This window comes from Columba livia, chromosome 22 (genome assembly GCF_036013475.1).
Source record: "Columba livia isolate bColLiv1 breed racing homer chromosome 22, bColLiv1.pat.W.v2, whole genome shotgun sequence".
NCBI lineage: Eukaryota > Metazoa > Chordata > Aves > Columbiformes > Columbidae > Columba > Columba livia.
The window spans coordinates 5616130-5634720 of record NC_088623.1 but is presented as its reverse complement, the minus strand read 5'-3'; the positions used below and the strand labels follow the sequence as shown (position 1 = coordinate 5634720).

The 18591-nt window shown below is 61.2% G+C and overlaps 2 protein-coding genes across 4 annotated transcripts; one reads left to right on the top strand and one right to left on the bottom strand.

The window, feature by feature from the left end:
- Positions 1-332: 332 nt before the first annotated feature.
- On the top strand, positions 333-11150 carry STRIP1 (striatin interacting protein 1). 3 transcript variants are annotated; one of them, XM_065038857.1, is made up of 21 exons: positions 333-479; positions 2229-2298; positions 2561-2635; positions 3027-3161; positions 3422-3542; positions 4162-4230; positions 4966-5072; positions 5422-5549; positions 6179-6361; positions 6469-6686; positions 6925-6990; positions 7180-7243; positions 7524-7595; positions 7804-7878; positions 8107-8204; positions 8464-8590; positions 8682-8782; positions 8922-8988; positions 9119-9223; positions 9435-9639; positions 10385-11150. In XM_065038857.1, exons 1-21 carry the CDS (start codon positions 429-431, stop codon positions 10630-10632), a joined length of 2385 nt encoding a protein of 794 aa, XP_064894929.1. In that variant the 5' UTR covers positions 333-428; the 3' UTR covers positions 10633-11150. The 3 variants fall into 3 exon arrangements, with proteins under 3 accessions (XP_064894929.1, XP_064894928.1, XP_064894930.1); XM_065038856.1 differs by lacking the exon at positions 333-479 and adding an exon at positions 486-649; XM_065038858.1 differs by lacking the exon at positions 333-479 and adding an exon at positions 2047-2085.
- Positions 11151-11613: 463 nt separating this feature from the next.
- ALX3 (ALX homeobox 3) lies at positions 11614-17621 on the bottom strand. Its single transcript, XM_065038884.1, has 4 exons — positions 17093-17621; positions 13931-14229; positions 13139-13201; positions 11614-12624 (listed from the first exon to the last, which is right to left on the bottom strand). Exons 1-4 carry the CDS (start codon positions 17439-17441, stop codon positions 12304-12306), a joined length of 1032 nt encoding a protein of 343 aa, XP_064894956.1. The 5' UTR covers positions 17442-17621; the 3' UTR covers positions 11614-12303.
- Between the last annotated feature and the right edge of the window lie 970 nt (positions 17622-18591).

Below are 18591 nucleotides of genomic sequence, written 5' to 3'. Positions count from 1 at the left end.
TCAGGGTCTGGCTGCCCTCTGAGCCCCATCAGGGCCCTTCTCTTTGGGGTCTGAGCCCCACGAGCCCCTTGATTTGAGGGTTCGATTGTTTTGGCCCCTCAGTTTGGGGTCTGGCCCCCTCCGAGCAGCGCTGGCCCTTCCTGCCACTCCCAACATGGCGGCCTCGAGCGGCCGGGCCCCGCCTCCGCGGGCCACGGGAGGGCGGAAGTGCCGCTCCCAATATGGCGGGGCTAGCACCGTGCCACACCTAAGATGGCCGCGCGGGGCGGAGCTTCCCCGCCCGACCGGGCACCGCGCCGGCTGATGCCACCGGGGGCGCGCGGCGCCGGGCGGTGACGCGGCCGCCGCGGCGGGACCGGCGGGCGGAGCCACATCGCAGCCGCCCGAGCAACCGGAGCAACACACGCTCCCCCGGTGCCACTCCCAACATGGCGGCGGCGCTGCCCCGGCTCTCCCTGCCGCTCCCGCGAGAGGGAGGGGTGAGTCCTCGCGAGAGCTCGGCGCGGTGGAGGCGGCCGACATGGAGCCGGGCGGCGGCGGCGGCCTCGGGGCCCCGGGGCCGCTCCCGGGCAACAACAAGGCCCGTGGCGGAGCGGGGCCGCCCAGCAAGGCCCGCGACCTGGGCCGCCCGCCGCGCAAGGACTCCGAGGTCAGCGCCGCTGCCGCCGGGCCCGGCTCCGGGGCGGGGGGGGGCGGCTTTCCCGGGGCCGAGGGCCGGGACCGGGCCGGGACCTGCCCGGAACGTGCCGGTGTCCGCGGGCTCCGCCGTCCGGTTCAGCCTGACCCGTGCGGTGCTTCTTGCCCTGCATGGGCTCCGCCTTCCCCCGGGCCGGGCCCGGTGCAGCCGCTCCCACCGGAGCTGGTGCTTCGGTGCCGGTTCCCTGGGCACAAGCCTTGGGCCGGTCCCGGGGCTGTGGAGCCGAGAGGCCGCTTTGGTACCGGCTCTTCTGCGTCGGTACCGGGCTCGGCTCGGTGCCAGGTTCCCGTTCATGCGGCTCCTCCCCCGGGCCGGGCCGGTTTGGTCTGTCTGGGGTGTGGAGGTGGCTCGGTCCTGGGTCCCCAAATGGGCCTCGAACCCGCCACCCACCATCCCGGGCTGTAGGACCAGAGGAACCGGCCTCAAGTTCCGCCAGGGGAGGTTAAGGTTGGATTTAGGAACAATTTCTTCCCCAAAGGGCTGTGGGGCATTGGAACAGGCTGCCCAGCGCAGTGCTGGAGTCACCATCCCTGGAGGGCTGGACAGACGGACATGAGGTTCTCAGGACATGGGGCAGTGCCAGGGTGGGGGAACAGTTGGACTTGATGGTCTTGAGGGGCTTTTACAACCCAAACGATTCTGCCCAGCTTTGCCGGTCAGTGCCAGCCGGTGCGGCGGCTGTTGGTTCCGTGTGTCAGGTCCCTGTGTGGTGCTGGCTCCAGGGGTGGCTCTGCCGAGGGGTGACACATCTCTCCAAGGGGACACTGAGGTCCCGGTAGGGACCCCTGAGCCGTGGGGTTCTTCTTTAATCCCATGGCTTTTCCATTGCATCCCCAAATCTGGTTTCATTCCTGGGTGGCTCCAGAGCCATCCATTTCCACGGGTGTCCCACCGGGCTGGGGACACTCCAGAAATTACCAGAGGGGGACCCGAGGAGCTCTGTGTCAACCTTGGGTGCTGGGAATGGCTCCAAACCCCCCCAAACCAGCCCCGGACCCAGGAGCTCAGGTTTGATCCACCTGAACTCCAGGAGGGTTTTGCTGTGGGTCCACTTTGGCGACTTAGAGGGAGCAGGTGTTTTGTGCTCTGAGGCTTCTCCTGGATGTTTTTCCAGCCTCGCCAAAGCTGCTGGGAGTCGTTTCATTCTCACTGTTCTCAGCTGCTGTTGTCCCTCCGCTGGGCACTGGGGGGACAGCCCAAATTGTCACACGTGTACACAAACTGGGTGAGCTCCGAGAGCTCCCTGGCCCCACGTAACCCACCCTGAGGTTAAACACGCTCCGTCTCCTGCTTTATTTTTTGGCTTTTTGGGGCTCCCGGAGTGTTTCAGCGGCTTTGCAGTGCCTGGAGATGTAGGAGTTGCCATGGTAAAGGTGATGCTGCTGCAGGTACATTTTAGGTCTCTTAAGCAGCAGATACAATCCTGGATTTGCGGGGGGGGGGGGGGTGAGGTGCATTGGGAATGTCTTGGGAATTTTGGTTTTCCTGAAAAATGCTGTCATTGAACTGATTATTTTCCTTCTGCTTTCAGGGTTATTCAGAGTCCCCAGACCTGGAGTTTGAATACGCAGATACCGACAAATGGGCAGCAGAGCTTTCTGGTGAGGGACTTGTCCCTGTGGGTCAATTAATCAGCCACAATTTCCTGGGAGTGATTAGAGGAGCTCTTTCAACTCCAGTGTTACTTTGTTGTTGTCTTTAAACGCCTTGTTCATATTATATTGTGCAATTTTTTAGCCTTACATGGGGTGTATTTTTACATTTCCTTCACCTTGGCTAAAACTGCAATTAGCGGTGCTGGGCTGCAGTTTTTGTGGTGGCTCAGTGCAGGTTTTTGGAGATTTTCGTCTGTTTTTTTGACAGAACTGTACAGCTACACAGAAGGGCCGGAGTTCCTGCTCAACCGCAAGTGCTTCGAGGAGGATTTCAGGATCCACGGTGAGACCCTTATCATACAATCACAGGATGGTTTGGGTTGGAGGGACCTCCCCAGCCCCCCAGTGCCCCCTGCCATGAGCAGGGACATCTTCACCAGCTCAGGTTGCTCAGAGCCCCGTCCAGCCTGGCCTGGGATGTCTCCAGGGATGGTTCATCTACCACCTCTCTGATCAACCTGGGCCAGGCTCTCACCACCCTCAGGGACAACAATTTCTCTTGGACACCTGGCACCTCTGGGGAGGGACGGGAATATAACAAAGGAGACATTAATGCTCCGTCATCCATTTGTCTGACACAAGGCAGCCCCGTTTTCCACCACACTGAACCCTTTTGAGCTTTTCCTGTGCTGTTTGTACCCCCTGCCCTCACCCTGCCCGCTTTGCCTTTTCAGTGCGGGACAAAAAATGGACGGAACTGGACAAGAACCAGCACCGCACCCACGCCATGCGGCTGCTCGACGGGCTGGAGGTCACCGCGCGGGAGAAGAGGCTGCGGGTGGCCCGAGCCATCCTTTACGTTGCCCAAGGTGCCACCTCATTCCACTTGGGATGTCTGGAATGAAGTTAATTCTCATGGGAGCCAGACAGTTTATAGGAGTTTGATTCAAAACTTGGCCAACTTCCCTGTGCTTTCCCAGCTCTGTGTTCCCCCCAGCAGGGCAGTTCTGTCCTCTACATTCGGCTTTTTGCTTTAAAATCCAGACTGTGCTTTTCTTTCCCCTGCGAAGTGCTCTGGGGGGGCCTGGGGATCCCTGCGCGGTGGGATCCAGCGAGGGCTTCGTTGCAGGCACGTTTGGGGAGTGCGGCTCTGAGGCCGAGGTGCAGGCGTGGATGAGGTACAACATCTTCCTCTTGCTGGAAGTGGGGACGTTCAACGCTCTGGTGGAGCTGCTGAACATGGAGATCGAGTGAGTTCTGGGCGAAAAAGCTTCAGAAATGGCTCTGGAGCTCCTCGGTGGGAGTTTTTCCAGTCTGTGGTAGTCACATTGCTGGTCTGTCTCTCTTTAATCTGATTCCGGCAGCCACCAGAGTGACTCCTGTGGTTCTGGGTGGATATATAATGTAGAATTATACCTGATTGATACAGAAATTCGCTGCAGGCAGCAAATAGAGATGATAGTTCTCTATCGTTAGAAGCTCCTTTCTCTGGGATTAACCTGTGACTCCTCTCAGGCATCTCCCAGGGCCATTTTTACCTTCGAGGGATCTGAGATCCTGGGTGGCAGCCCCAGGCTCCTCCACAGGGAGGGACTTGCCTTGATTTTCCTCTTTTGGATGAAACTCTCTTCTCCACGATCCACCTGAGATTCCTCCCAGGGATCTCCCAGAGTCTTTTGACCCTTTTCAACTCAAAATAACCTTTTCAACAAAAAATAACCTGTTCTCTCAGTCGCACTGTGAACAGGGGACTCCCCACAGCAATATCCGTCCTGGGGTTTGGCTCTGGCCTTTGGGTTGCTTGTGGGAGGGTTCAAACGTTCCAGATGCTCGAAGCGGGGTCCCTGTGAGGCGGTTTTGTCTCGGCAGTAACAGCGCGGCGTGCAGCAGTGCGGTGAGGAAGCCGGCCATCTCCCTGGCTGACAGCACGGACCTCAGGTGGGAACGGGGGTGCTGGGGGGTGCGAGGGGAACCTGCATTTGCCGGATTCATCGCTGGGCTCATACAGAGCAGGGGACACTGGGGGGTGGCCCAGGGCTGTCCTGGTTCTGGGAGCATCGTCAGGTGCACTCTGGTCTGATCCGCTGGTAAATGTCACCGAGTCCCAGCCTGGTTGGGGGTGCAGGGCCCTCTGCAGATCCCCCAGCCCCCCTGCTCACGCAGGGTCACAGAGCAGATCACACAGGGTCCCAGGCGGGTTTGAATATCTCAGAGGAGACTCCACACCCGCTCTGGGCAGCCTGGGCCAGGCTCTGGCACCTCCCAGCAAAGCAGTTGCTCCTTGTGTTCAGTTGGAGCCTCCTGTGTTTCAGTCTGTGCCCGTTGCCCCTCACCCTGGCGTTGGGCACCACTGAACAGAGTCTGCTCCATCCTCTGACACCCACCCTGAGATATTGATCCATTGATCAGATCCCTCTCAGCTTCTCCTCTCCAGCTGAACAGCCCCAGCTCTCCCAGTCTCTCCTCAACACAAAGTTGCTCCAGACCCCTCAGCATCTTTGTGTCCCTCCCTGGACTCTCAAGTAATTCCTTGTCCTTCTGAAACTGGGGAGCCCAGAACTGGACCCAGGTGGGGCCTCCCCAGGGCAGAACAACCTCCCTGACCCACACTGCCCCTCCAAAACTCATCCCAACCTCTGGTGATTCACTCAAACTTTTGGGTTTTTTTTCCAGGGTGCTGCTGAACATCATGTACCTGATTGTGGAGACGGTTCGGCAGGAGGCCGAGGGGGACAAGCCCGAGTGGAAGAGCATGAGACAAACCTTCCGAGCGGAGCTGGGTGAGCACCAGGCGCTTGGGGGTTCACAGGACAGTGGTTTCCAGGGCTGAACAGTGAGAGAGTGAAATGGGTTTTGGCTCTGGACCTCAGTTGATGGGGGCTGGCAGCACTGGGCTGGGTTTTGCTAGGCTGAGCCTTGCTGGTGGGGTGAAGAGCACTGAGCAGAGGAAGCCAGCCAGCCCTTTCTGCTGCCTGGGTGCTCTCCCTGGGGAAAGAAATCTCAATATTGGGGCAGAGGTAAGAAATGATGGAGGGTGAAAAGTCTTGGAAAGGAAAAGGAGCTGTGTGGGGAGAGAGGAGGATCTTGGAGATGGAGGAGTGAGGAATTCCTGGCTATCGCTGCTTCCAGGAGCCCCCCTGTACAACAACGAGCCCTTCTCCGTCATGCTCTTCGGGATGGTGACCAAATTCTGCAGCGGCCACGCTCCCCACTTCCCCATGAAGAAAGTGCTGCTCTTGCTCTGGAAAACCGTGCTGGTAAGGAAAGGCCGGGGGCTGCTTCTGGCTATCTGTGTGTCTGTGATTCTGAGAGTCTGTGATTGTGTTTAATACGCTCTTGTTAAATAGGTGGTTCTGGATCACCAGGGGAATAAAGTCAGGGCATTGCTATCTACAGATTTCTGGGTTTTGGCTGGAGAAATCTTAAATGAAAGTCCCTAAAGGCTGACCAGTCAAGCTGCTGGGAAATGAAGTTGGTTTTGCAGAAAACCCTGTTATTTTGCAGTTTGTTTAAATCTGGAATATATAAATGCTTCCTTTTAAGCTTTCCAGTTAGTTGAAATGTGGCGTTTTTTTAATGCATGTGTTACTATTAGTGTTCTTAATTTGTACAATTGATAATACAAAATGAATTTTGGAGCACTGGGGCTGTTGAGCTGGAGAAGAGAAGCCGAGAGGGATCTGATCAATGAGGATCTCGGGGGGGGCGTCAGAGGATGGACCAGACTCTGTTCAGTGGTGCCCAACGCCAGGGTGAGGGGCAACGGGCACAGACTGAAACACAGGAGGCTCCCTTTGAATATGAGGAGAAAATGGTTTACTGGAGGGTGCCCAGAGCCCTGGGAGAGGCGTCCCCCGTGCTCAGGGTGCCCCGCTCTCCCTTGCAGGGCACCCTGGGCGGCTTCGAGGAGCTCCAGAGCATGAAGGCGGAGAAGCGGGAGGTGCTGGGGCTGCCGCCGCTGCCCGAGGACAGCATCAAGGTGATCCGCAACATGCGGGCGGCCTCCCCGCCCGCCTCCGCCTCCGACCTCATCGAGCAGCAGCAGAAGCGAGGCCGGCGGGAGCACAAGGTGAGGCCGGGGGTGGTGACATTACAGCGGGGACAGCTGGGGTGTGGGGAGTGACCTCGGAGCGGCTTGTCCCTGGGATAGTCACCTCGTTGTGCTTCTGTTTCCAGGCCTTAATTAAGCAGGATAACCTCGATGCCTTTAATGAGCGAGACCCTTACAAAGCTGACGACTCCCGTGAGGAAGAGGAGGAAAACGATGATGACAACAGCCTGGAGGGAGAGACCTTCCCCCTCGAACGGGATGAAGTGATGCCACCCCCCACCCAGCACCCCCCCAGCGACCGCATCACCTGCCCCAAGGGGCTGCCCTGGGCCCCCAAGGTCCGGTGAGTCCGTGGGGCTGCCCCACAGTGAGAGCTGGAAAACTGGGGCTGTTACATGTCAGGAACTTCAGCAGAGGCTGTGGGGGTGATGTTGGGTATGCGGTGGTCACCTTGATGGCCGTTCTCTCTGTGCGGGGTGGCTCAGCACCATCTTTATCTGACCGCGAGGCTTTTCCTGTCACCCTGTGCCCATGCTGTCCCCAGGCGGGTGGGAAGATGTGACTTTGTCCCGTTGCTGCAGGGAGAAGGACATTGAGATGTTCCTGGAGTCCAGCCGCAGCAAGTTCATCGGCTACACGCTGGGCAGGTGGGTTCCCGCAGAGCCAGCTGGGGGGGGCTGCTGATTTTGGGCGGGGGGCAGAGGCTGCTGGTGTGGGGGCTGCGGTTGCACTGTGCTTGGCAGTGAAGACCTGAGCTCGCTGGCTCCTCCTCGGGGTGCAGGTGGCTCCGCTTTGCTCCTGCCTGCGCCCAGCCCGGCTCTTTCCCTCCTCTCTAGTGACACCAACACCGTGGTGGGGTTGCCCAGGCCCATCCACGAGAGCATCCGCACCCTGAAGCAGGTGAGTACGTTATCATCAAATTGTTTAGGTTGGAAAAGACCTTTAAGATGGTCAGGTCAAGAGAGTTGAGAGAAGGGAACGGAGCTGGTGAGGGGCTGGAGCACAAGTGTGATGGAGCGGCTGAGGGACCTGGGGGTTCAGCTGGAGAACAGGAGCTGAGGGGAGACCTTCTGATCTCTGAACTGCCTGAAAGGAGCTTGGAGCCAGGGGGGTCGGGCTCTGCTCCCCAGGAACAAGCGCCAGGATGGATCATGGTGTGACCCCCCTGCTCTCTCTGCAGCACAAGTACACGTCGATCGCAGAGGTGCAAGTGCACATGGAGGAAGAGTACCTGCGCTCGCCGCTCTCTGGAGTGAGTGTGGGACGAGAATGGGACAAAAATCCTGAGCTGGGGCATTCGGTCCCGCCAGGCCTCTTGCCAGGGCTTTGCTTTGCTGTGCTGAGGAGGGAGGGTGGGGGTGCGGGGTGGATCCTGCCCTTTGGGTTGGGGCCCTGGGGCTGAGCCCCTGGTGCTGGTGGCAGCTCCTGGTCTGAGGTTTTCTGGTCTCTCCTGGCACCAGGGGGAAGAAGAAGTGGAGCAGGTCCCTGCCGAGATCCTGTACCAGGGCCTCCTGCCCAGCCTGCCCCAGTACATGGTGAGCTGGGCGCACTGGGAGGGGCACGGGCTGCACTCTGTCCTCCTGGAGCTGATCTGGGGGTGCCTCACCCCGGGGCCTCCCTCCACTGCTCTGTCCCTTTCCACTGATGCCACCCAGGTTTTCCTCCCTCCACATACACATCCCGTTACTCCCTCCTGTGGTGGGGACGGGGTCCTGTGGCTGCTCCCCCCATTCCCATCCCCTTTGCCATCTCTTTCTCCCCAGATCGCTCTGCTGAAGATCCTTCTGGCCGCAGCCCCCACCTCCAAAGCCAAGACCGACTCCATCAACATCCTGGCCGATGTCCTGCCGGAGGAGATGCCGTGAGTGACCGTGAGGAGCGAGTGGAGTGCTGGGGGGCGGTGAGACGGGAAGGGGGCACATGAGGGAGCTGGGGGGATCTGGGGTTTGGGCTGAGGCTTCCTGGTTGATCTGACCACCTCCTGTGTGGTGGTGTGCCAGGAATTGTGCAAGGAGCTGGTTGTGGGTGGCTCCTGAGAGCCCGGGGGAGGGCAGGACTGTCCCCTGACACCCGCGGGTGGTGACAGTGCCCCAGGCCAAGGGTCCCTCTGTGTCCCTCAGGACCACGGTGCTGCAGAGCATGAAGCTGGGGGTGGACGTCAATCGGCACAAGGAGATCATCGTCAAAGCCATTTCTGCCGTGCTGCTCCTTCTGCTCAAGCACTTCAAGCTCAATCACATCTACCAGGTGAGGTGGGCCGGGGTCCGGCCCTCCCACAGGGCTTTGGGGACGTGCAGGACCCCAGGGTTTGTCCCAATTCATCTGCTTTTCTCCCCAGTTTGAGTACATGGCCCAGCATCTGGTCTTTGCCAACTGCATCCCACTCATCCTGAAGTTCTTCAACCAGAACATCATGTCCTACATCACTGCCAAGAACAGGTAATGGGAGGGGCTGCCCACCCGTGTCCCTGATGGGTGTTTGGGGAGGTCCCTGCTTGCTTTGCCCCTCCCCGATCCCTCCCTGTGCCCTCTGCTGTGGGGGCTGCAAACAGCGTGACTCCCCCTCTCCTTCCCGCAGCATTTCTGTGCTGGACTACCCGTACTGCGTGGTGCACGAGCTGCCGGAGCTGACGGCGGAGAGCCTGGTGAGTCCCCCCCTTTCCGGCCAGCTTCTGGCACCCTGGGGTGCTCCCTGGGGGGATCACGGGGTGTGGGGGGGCCCCTGACCACACTCTTCCTCACACACCCCCCTCACCCGGCTCTGCTCTCCCACAGGAAGCCGGAGACAACAACCAGTTCTGCTGGAGGAACCTCTTCTCCTGCATCAACCTCCTGCGCATCCTGAACAAGCTGACCAAGTGGAAGCACTCCCGCACCATGGTGAGGCTGGGCACCCGCTGGGCTGTCACGAGTGGAAGCTGGGGACCGCGGGGTGTCCCTTGTGCTGCACCCCAGACCTTGCTGGGGAGCGGGAGACGCAGGAGGGTGGGTGACGGGGAGCAGGAGCTGCAGGGATGGGTTTGTGTGCTGGAGGAGGGGGTTGGCGCGTGTGTGATGGGGTTGACACGAGGGTCACCCGCTGTCCCCGCAGATGCTGGTGGTGTTCAAGTCGGCACCCATCCTGAAGCGGGCGCTGAAGGTGAAACAGGCCATGATGCAGCTCTACGTGCTGAAGCTGCTTAAGGTCCAGACCAAGTACCTGGGCCGGCAGTGGAGGAAGAGCAACATGAAGACCATGTCGGCCATTTACCAAAAAGTGCGGCACCGTCTCAATGACGACTGGGCCTACGGCAACGGTACGTCCCTCACACAGCTCCAGAGCATCCCGTCACCCGTCGTGTCCTTCCTGCTCCCCACAGTGACACGTCTGTGCCCAAAGTGAGGGGGTTCAGCTGGAGAACAGGAGCTGAGGGGAGACCTTCTGATCTCTGAACTGCCTGAAAGGAGCTTGGAGCCAGGGGGGTCGGGCTCTGCTCCCCAGGAACAAGCGCCAGGAGCAGAGGAAATGGCCTCAAGTTGTGCCAGGGGAGGTTGAGGTTGGATTTAGGAACAATTTCTTCCCCAAAGGGCTGTGGGGCATTGGAACAGGCTGCCCAGGGCAGTGCTGGAGTCACCAGCCCTGGAGGGCTGGACAGACGGACATGAGGTTCTCAGGACATGGGGCAGGGACAGGGCTGGGTTATGGTTGGACTTGATGGTCTTGAGGGTCCTTTCCACTAAAATGATTCTGTGATTCCAAACCTGTCCCTGTGCTGCTTTGGGCTCACACAGCCCTCAGGTCTGGGGTGCGGGGTGAGTTTGGGGTGGTGGCATCGCGGGGAGGAGCTGTTGGTGGCTTCTTACTCCGCACCCTGCGTGTTGCTCTTTGTAAAATATAGAATGTCCTGAGTTGGGTTGGACCCACAAGGATCATCGAGTCCAACTCCTGTCCCTGCATGTGACAGCCACACAGTTCATACTGTGTCTGACCTTTCCGAGGGATTTGGGCTGGCTGGAGGGCCCCCAGCTCCCCTCTGACACCCCCTTTTTGCTCTTCCCCAGACCTGGATGCCCGTCCCTGGGACTTCCAAGCGGAGGAATGTGCCCTGCGCGCCAGCATCGAGCGTTTCAACTCCCGGCGCTACGACCGGGCTCACAGCAACCCCGACTTCCTGCCGGTGGACAACTGCCTGCAGAGCGTGCTGGGCCAGCGCGTGGACCTGCCCGAGGATTTCCAGGTCAACTACGACCTGTGGCTGGAGCGGGAGGTTTTCTCTCGCCCCATCTCCTGGGAGGAGCTGCTGCAGTGATGGATGACGTGGAGGCAGGACGGGGGGGTTTTTGGGAACGTCTCGAGGCCAAGCTGCTGCTGAGGGGCAGGGAGATGAAGTTTTTTGGGGGGTCTGTGGGTGTTTGGACTCCCTGGATGGGCTTGGGGAGAGGCTGGAGCTCATCGAGACACTGTCCTTCTCCTCCGATCCTTCCTGGCTGAACCCCAAGCCAAGGGTGACAGCTGGGGGGGTCCCGTTGGGTGGGGGGAGCTTGTGTGCACCCCTGGTCAAAGCTTTGGGAGGCAGCACCCCAGTCACCCCCTCCTGCCCCCCACCAGAGCGGGAGCAGCTGGGGGTGCGGGGCAAGGGGCCCTTTGGTGCTGCTGGGGCAGGAAAAGAGTCTCTGTCTCCCCCAGACCCTGCCTGGGGACATGGTGACAGGGTTGGGGTGACGGGGGCTGGGGGGTGGAGGCTGCAGTGTCCCCCCGCCCCGCTTGGGGGGGCAGATGAGCTGTACATATATACATAGATATATATATATTTCGTGGTATCTCTGACCCGAGTATGTCTGGGCTCTCTGTCCCTGTCCCCCCCGGTCTGTCCCCCCCCAGGAAGCAGCAGCAGACGCATGACATTTGTCACCTCATGTCCTCGTCCCCACTCTCTCCTCACGTCCCATTTGGGCTGGATTATTGTCACCAAACTATTTCATATTTATTTTACAACGCAACCCATTGGCCTGGGGGAGCTGGTGGCCTTGGGGTGGGGGGGTGGGCCAGAGCTTGTCCCCTTCCCCAAACCCTCCTGGGGTTTGTGACACCAGTTGGGGGTGTCACTGGGATTTTCTTCAGCCCCTGCTCCCAGCTGAGCCCCCCGGGTGCTTCCCCAGCACCCCCCGGCCCCCAAAACACAGGGCTGGTGCAGATGGGGTGTGAGCGGAGCCCGGCCCCCCCGCCCCGCTCCACTGTTCCGCAGCTGCCGTCGCAGGCGCTGCTTTGATAGCGCTGCCCGAGCCATAAATAACTTATTAAACGTGGCTTTTATTGTTTATAAATGAATAACAAAATTCCCTGGGGGGGTGGGGGGCTGCGAGATGTCCCCGGCGGGGGGGCACCCACACACGGCTGGGAAAACTTGGTTTTCTGACCCAAATGGGGCTGGAGCAGCAGGTCGGGTCCCTCCCCGGGGGGGCCCAACTGAGGTTCCCCCCCCAGCATCAGGAGACCGGGAGCTGGGGGTGGAGCGGCATTGCAATTTTGGGGTCTTTTTTGGTATGAGGGGCCCTGACAGCACCTTCTGTCGGTGGGGGGGCCCTTTGCCCGCGGTGGGGGGGTCACAGTGGCTGGAGGACGGGACGGGATGTGTCATCGTGACCTGGCGCTTGGACGGACCCCCAAAGAGGCTGCACCCCCCCTGCAAACTCCCTGGTATCTCCATCAAATCCCTTTCTCTGAAGGTGCTTGGGGGTGCTCAGGAGTTTTTGGGAGCTACATTTTGGGGGACGCTGGGTTTGGGGGTGACCCTTTTCCCCCCCGGCAGCTCTGCTGTGACCCCCCTTCACCCGAGGATGGAGTGGGCTGGGATGCAGAGGGTGCTCAGGGTGGGGGGTCAGGGTGCCCCCACCCCGCTACTCCCACCCCCTGGTGCTGGGGGGGTGACACGCACTCCAGGGCAGGGGGTGACCGGTCCGTGTCCCCCCCGGGGGGGGAATCACGTTGCCCAGTTCAGCAGGGTGCTGGTCGCCTCCTTGCTCTTCATCCTCAGCGGCACCAGCGTGGGCGACTTGTACTCGTGTTCGGGGGCCGGTTCGAAGTGCGGGGGGGTCCCCAGGCCCGGGGAGGGCAGCCCGTGCAGGGAGTAGAGGCTGTTGATGGCGGGGTGGGGGCCGGGAGAAGTGGGGATGCCCATGAAGCTGCCGATGTTGCTGTGAGGGGGGGGGTACGGGGACATGCAGGGGGATGGGATGTTCTCGGGGGGCAGGAGCCCCGGGGGGGTCCCGGGGCCGGAGTTTGGCCACAGGTTGTTCTGCAGCTGGAAAAACAAACAAAAATAAAGCCCAAAGTGAAGCATGGGGAGGGGGCAGATGGGGGTGGCGACCACATCCCTCCCTCGTATCTCCCCCCCCAGGGTGCTTTAATTTAGTTGATTGGGGGGGTGAATCCCGGTTGAAATGGTCCCACATGAGAAAGAGAAAGCAGCATTGGGGCGCCAAGCTGAGTCCCGAATTGTTTTTACACTTTTCAACGTGGAAAGGCGCTTTTGCAGAAGAGGGGGGGACAGGAAGCACTGATGGATCTGGGGGTCTTTGTGGGGGGGACACCCCGAAACCTGCCCCCAAGGGTGTGTTCCTGCGGGAGGTGTTGGGGGGGGACGTAAAGCAGCATCTTTGACGAAACGCGATGCTGCATCTTTTCCAAGGAAGCGCAGGGGCCGAGGGGGGGCAGGGGGTGAAGATGGGTGACGTGGGTCCCGCTGGGGGCGCGAGGGGCCGGGACCCCTTCCCGGGGGGCAGCGCTGGGGGGGCAGCCCCCACTGCATCTCTCACCTCCTGCATTTTCCCGTAACGTTCCCGTTTCCGCCACTTGGCCCGGCGGTTCTGGAACCAGACCTGGGGGAGGAGGGGGCTGAGGCGCAGGGACCCCCGCCCGACCGGGGGGAAGGACCCAAACACCACCCTGGTAAACGGGGCAATCCCGGCCCGGCTGGAGCTCGCCCGCGTTCGTCTCTGCTGGGAGCAGAAACCTCTTTTCCCTCCCGGAAAACACGCAGTTCTGCCCCGCGCACCGTCCGCTTCTCTCCCTTGGGCATTTTCACCCCAGATTTGGGTGCAGAACGAGGCTCTTTGGGTCTCACGTGGTCACGATGACCCGTATGTCCCCTCCGATGCCGCAGGTGGCTCCAGCAGCGTCTCCCGGAGAGGAGCAGCCGGTACCGGGGTGTTCGCCGTGGGGCGGACGCGGTTACAGGTAATTCAGGTCTGGGGTGCTGGTCGCAGGCTCGGGTGCGTGTCCCTTGCCTGTGCCTCGTCCCCATGGGGAGGGCGGCAGCCAGCACCCTGTGGGAGCTCACTTCTCGCTTCATTACCCCCCCACCTTCTCTTCCTACCGGCTGCCCCCTCCAGCCCCCTCTTCCCACCGGCAGCCCCAAACCACATGGAGACGCCTCTGGAAGGAGCTCGTGGGTCTGGTGCCACCTTGCCCCGCGTCCTGGGATGTGTCACCCCCAGCCCCATTGCTGAGGTTTAGCAAAACCCAGGAGAAACGGCTCCTAACTCAGCATCCCCTAGCCCTGGTGCCACCACTGGGGTGGCTGTCCCCATGGGTCCCCGTGGCCGTACCTGCACCCTGGCTTCCGTCAGGTCGGTCCGTAGCGCCAGCTGCTCCCGGGCGTAGACGTCGGGATAATGCGTCTTCTGGAAAACCTTCTCCAGCTCCTCCAGCTGGAACGTGCTGAACGTCGTCCTGTTCCTCCGCTTCTTGCTCTTGCCCAGGGGCTCGGGGGGGTGGGGGACCCCGTGTTCCCGGAGGCCACCCAGGGGTGCTGCCAGGGGACACCCCAACTGCCCCGGGGTTTTTGGGGGGGCCTGGCAGGCCGTGGGCATCGCCTGGTACCCGCCTTTGCATCCCTTCTCCCTGCCTGGCAGGGGGAGACACAACACAGGGGTGTTAATGCTGTTAACGAAGCCAAGAGCTCTCTGTGCCCACAGCCCCCCCATCCCTGCGCGGTCCCCGTCATCCTGGGGGATGGTGGGGTGCAGTCCCAGGAGAAAGGGGCTCAGCACAGCGGCTCAAATCCAGCGCTGGGGAGGGCGCTGTGGGCAGGGGGTGTTGGGAAGCCCGGCCAGAGCAGCGGGAGCTCGGGGACCGTCTGGGACGCTGCGGTCGGGGGACGCGAGGGGACAGAGGAGGCGAGCGGGGGCTCGTCTTGCAGCTCAGCTCTCCCGCCGCTCCTCGTCCTTCTCGCCGTCCCCCTCCTCATCCTCCTCCTCCCGCCCCCTCCCAGCACGGGCCGACACCGTCACCCCGCACAGATCCCCCAGTAACCCCAGTCTGCCCCATGAACTGGGCCACATCCAGACCCCAGCGCCCGAGCTCGGTTCAAGGGGAGCCCCCGCGGCCCCCGGGCCAGCGTTTTTCTGGAGCTGGAACTTTCAGGAAACCATTTGGAAAGGAGAGAAAAAACCCCCCAAACCCACCTTTTTGCTCAAGAAAAGCTCCACTTCCCCACCCTCCCGGGGGGCACACAAGAAATGTGGGGATTCCCCCCATTTCCCTCGCTGCTGCATCTCTGGGGTGTCTGATGAAATGGGTTTGAGGTGATAAATCACTGCTACGTGTTTCGGAGGTCACCCTTGTCCCCATGCAGGGACACACGGGGCTCAGCAGCTCCGGGTGCTGTTGGGACCCCGAGGAGCTGAACCAGTAAAGGGAGAACCAAGGGGGGACTTAGTGGATGGGGGGGACAGCTTGGGGACCTCAAGCCTGGGCTTCACCCAGGAAGCAGACAACCTGAAAACGATGGGCTTTTTGCCTTAATTTCACCTCCGCCATCTCCAGAGACCCAGATTTGCTGCAGACGGAGACCCCCGGCCCTCTTGCTGGGGCAGGATCGGGCCCATGGCCACGCTCGGGGCCGCGAGGAGGGAAATCGCTTCCTCCGGGATGGACCCTCCTTCCCGGCCCCTTCCCGTCACATCCTGGGGAGCGGGGTCCCCGTCCCGCGGAGCCCCCCGCGCCCCCCGAAACCAGCCCCGGCCGCGGCCTTTTCCGGACTTTCGCTTTTGATTTTTGGTTGTTTCCTAATTAAGGTAATTTGGGGGTTACGGCGCGCAGCCCAGAGCACAGATCCAGCTGCTTTGAATTAAGGGGAAAATGTTGTCTGGGGGGGTTTGGGGGGCGCATGGTCCCCGTCACTCCCGGTACCGTTCTGTCTATGGTGGGTAACGGCGGCGGGATGAAGCCAAATTGCCATTTTCTCTGCGCTTTGTCCTCCAAAGGGCTCGGCCTCCGGGCCGGTGGATTTTAATGATAAAAACAAGCCCCACCAAGGAGCGGAGCGAAGGCAAAACCCCCGTGTGACTGAAAATATGGAAAAATGACCAAAATTTAAAAATTGCGCTGCACAAAGCAGTCGGATAAATGTATTTGGTTTGGGGTTTTTGCCCTTTTCCGAAGGCAATGCGCCGCGTTTCCGAGCGACCCGCGGGTTTTGGTGTTGGAGAGGGATAAATGGGCAGAAAGAAGGAGAAGGCAGGAAGGGAGCAGGATACGGGCGCATAGCTAAATAAACACGGCATCGCAGGGGACAAAGAGGATGGGAAAAAGAGAACATATAGATATTTCCCCCCCCCGTCCCGCCTTTCTTTCCTAAACTGACACCCCCTGAAAGATTTGGCGGGGCTGGGGAAGCCAGCAGCTGGGGAACAGCTGTACAACTCTTGGGTTAACCGGGAGGGGAAAGGAGAACTCGAAAGGGATCATTAGTGAAGGGATGGGGGCACAGAAAGGCCTCCCGGACCCGGGGTAGACATCGCAGCCACCGAACGGCCCCCCCGGGGCCATCAGCATCCCCCACCGCACTGGAGCAGGTAAGCCGGTGGAAGGGACCAGCCCGGTGTCCCCAGTGTCCCTGGGGGTTTTTCTACCTGTTTCCCCCAAGCTGGGAGCGGGGCGGCTTTGATGGGCCCCACCTGGTTCCCATTACACCCGCGGCACTGCCTTTTTCTTCTGAGATTAAAGCAAACCCGGGATGGGGGAATAAAAGGCCCGTGGGACGGGGGAGCCCTGGAGGGATGAGCCCGGTCAGCCCCGACGGGCCCGGCTGGGAGGGAACGTGTGAAGGAGAGGTGGGTGCTCGACCGGTGGGAACGGGGCCGGGGATGCGCCGGGTCCTGCCCGGACAGGGGTGCGGAGTCCCGGGTCTGTGCGCCCGGGAACCGGGAGTCCCGGAGCCGGGAACCGGGAGCCCCGCGGGGCGGCCTCCCGGGCCGGGAGCTGTCGGTGCTGCCCGGTCCCGGAGCCCCTGGCCCTTCCGTGCGGCCGGAGCGCCGGTTGCTGCCGCCGGTGCTGCCCGGTGAGGCCCGGGCGAGACTTTGCAGCCGCCTCCGAGGGACGGCGAACGGGCTCCGACCCCGGGAACGCTCCTCTCCAGGCCGGTCCCCTCGTCCCGACAGCGGCGCCGCGTCTCTCCCATCGTCTCTTTTCCGTCTTTCCCCCCCGTCCCGTTTCTGGATGTGGGGAACGATCCAGGACGCCTCGGTCTATGTCGCGACACAGTCGCGGTTGCCCGACACCCGGGAGCACCGACTCCCGTCGGGGATACCCCGGCGATCTCCGCTCCGACGGGGCCGTATCGCGACATATCGGTGCGGTCGGGGAGGGAGCGTGTCGGCGATAGGGCGCTGTGAGCGGGCTCGGGGCTGGGGGTCCCAGCAACCCCCGGGGGAGGGTAAAGAGGCGGCCCCGGTTCCCCCCGTCCCCCCCGCCGCTCTCCCCGGTACCTGCAGCCCCGGGCGGGTCGAAGGGCTTCGCATTGACGGATGCGGCGGGGGGGCCCGGGCTGGTGACCCCCAGGTAGCGGGGCTTGTCCGGCGGGCAGCGGGCCGGGCGGGGGCTGAGAGGCGGTGGGTGCTGGGGGGGTCCCGGTGGCCCGATGGCGAAGGCGGTGGGAGCCCGGGGGAGCCCCGGGGGGGGTCCAGCCCGGCGAGGTGGGGGCAGAGCCGGGCAGCCCGGTGGCTCCATAGCGCAGGTTGGAGGGAGCGGGGGGAGGCCAGTGGGGAGCGGATTTTGTGCGGGGGGCCGGGGAGAAGGGGGATGGGAAGGGAGGGATCGCCAAGGACCCCCCCCCATACACACCCCCACCCACTGCACACCCCAGCCCACTTCCCCCACTCCACAGCCAGTCACGTGCGTCCTCCCATCCCCTTCGTTAACCCTCTAATCCCAATTTCCACCCCCCCAGCCCCATGGTCCCTCTCCTCGGTGGGTCTGACCAGTGTTCTCCCCCATCCTCTGGGCAGGGGCCATGGGGGGGCCCTGCTCCTCCCCTCCCAGTGCTCCCAGTGTCTCCCAGCTACAGGAAATGCCCAGGGCCCTTCCTTGGTTTAAAACTTCATCCCCATCTGCAACGAGCGGCTCAAAACCCCAGGCAAGGGGAAAACTTGCATTTTTCAGACACTCATGTTTTTTCCCCTTCCCGAGCGGTTCTGAACCCATTTGTAGAGTTTCTGTCCCCAGGGCTGGGGCTGAGGCCTGGGCAGTCGGTTCAGGGGTGATCGGGATCCGGGATCCCACGGTGCCGTGTCTGTCCTTGGAGCGGGCGCTGGCTCTGCTGGGTCCCATTCTGCTCCCCATGTGTCGCTGTCACCCGTCCCACACCCCACGATTTGGGTCCCCCCCATCCCACCAGCCCGGCTTTGGCTTTTGCAGCAGGCGCCGGTGTTGGATCGGAGCTCGCCTGGATTTATTCCTATTTTACCCTCTCTCCTCCCTTTTTGCTCCTTTGCACCCATCCACTTTGGAGCCTCTTTGGCTTTTCCCCAGGGCCGCCGTTGGGCTTCGCAGAGCGGGGGGTTCTACAGCTTTGGGGATGTTTGAGCGCAAAATGATGCGGGCAGGTTTGGTATCAGTATCAAAGAGAGGGGCTTAAATAACAGGCAAGGAGAAAAGAACAAATATCTGGGCTGCGAGGTGCTGTTTTACGCCTCCATTTGCTGTTTTCCTGTATGCGCAACACAGACCGCGGCTTTTAATTAATCCTGCGGTATCACTCATTGCTCTTGGTCTAGGAACAAATAACCTACAGGTATCAGGGCTGCGGGGCAGGGGATGAACTGCACGGGAGCAGCGAAAACAGGCGGGGAAGGACACCCAGATGTGTGGTGTTAAATAGTGGAATAACAGGATAACACTGACCATTAAATAACATCATGCGATCGGTTCTATTGGCAGTGCTGGGGCAGCGCTTTGTTATCCCGGGTATGGTGCAAACCTGGAATTA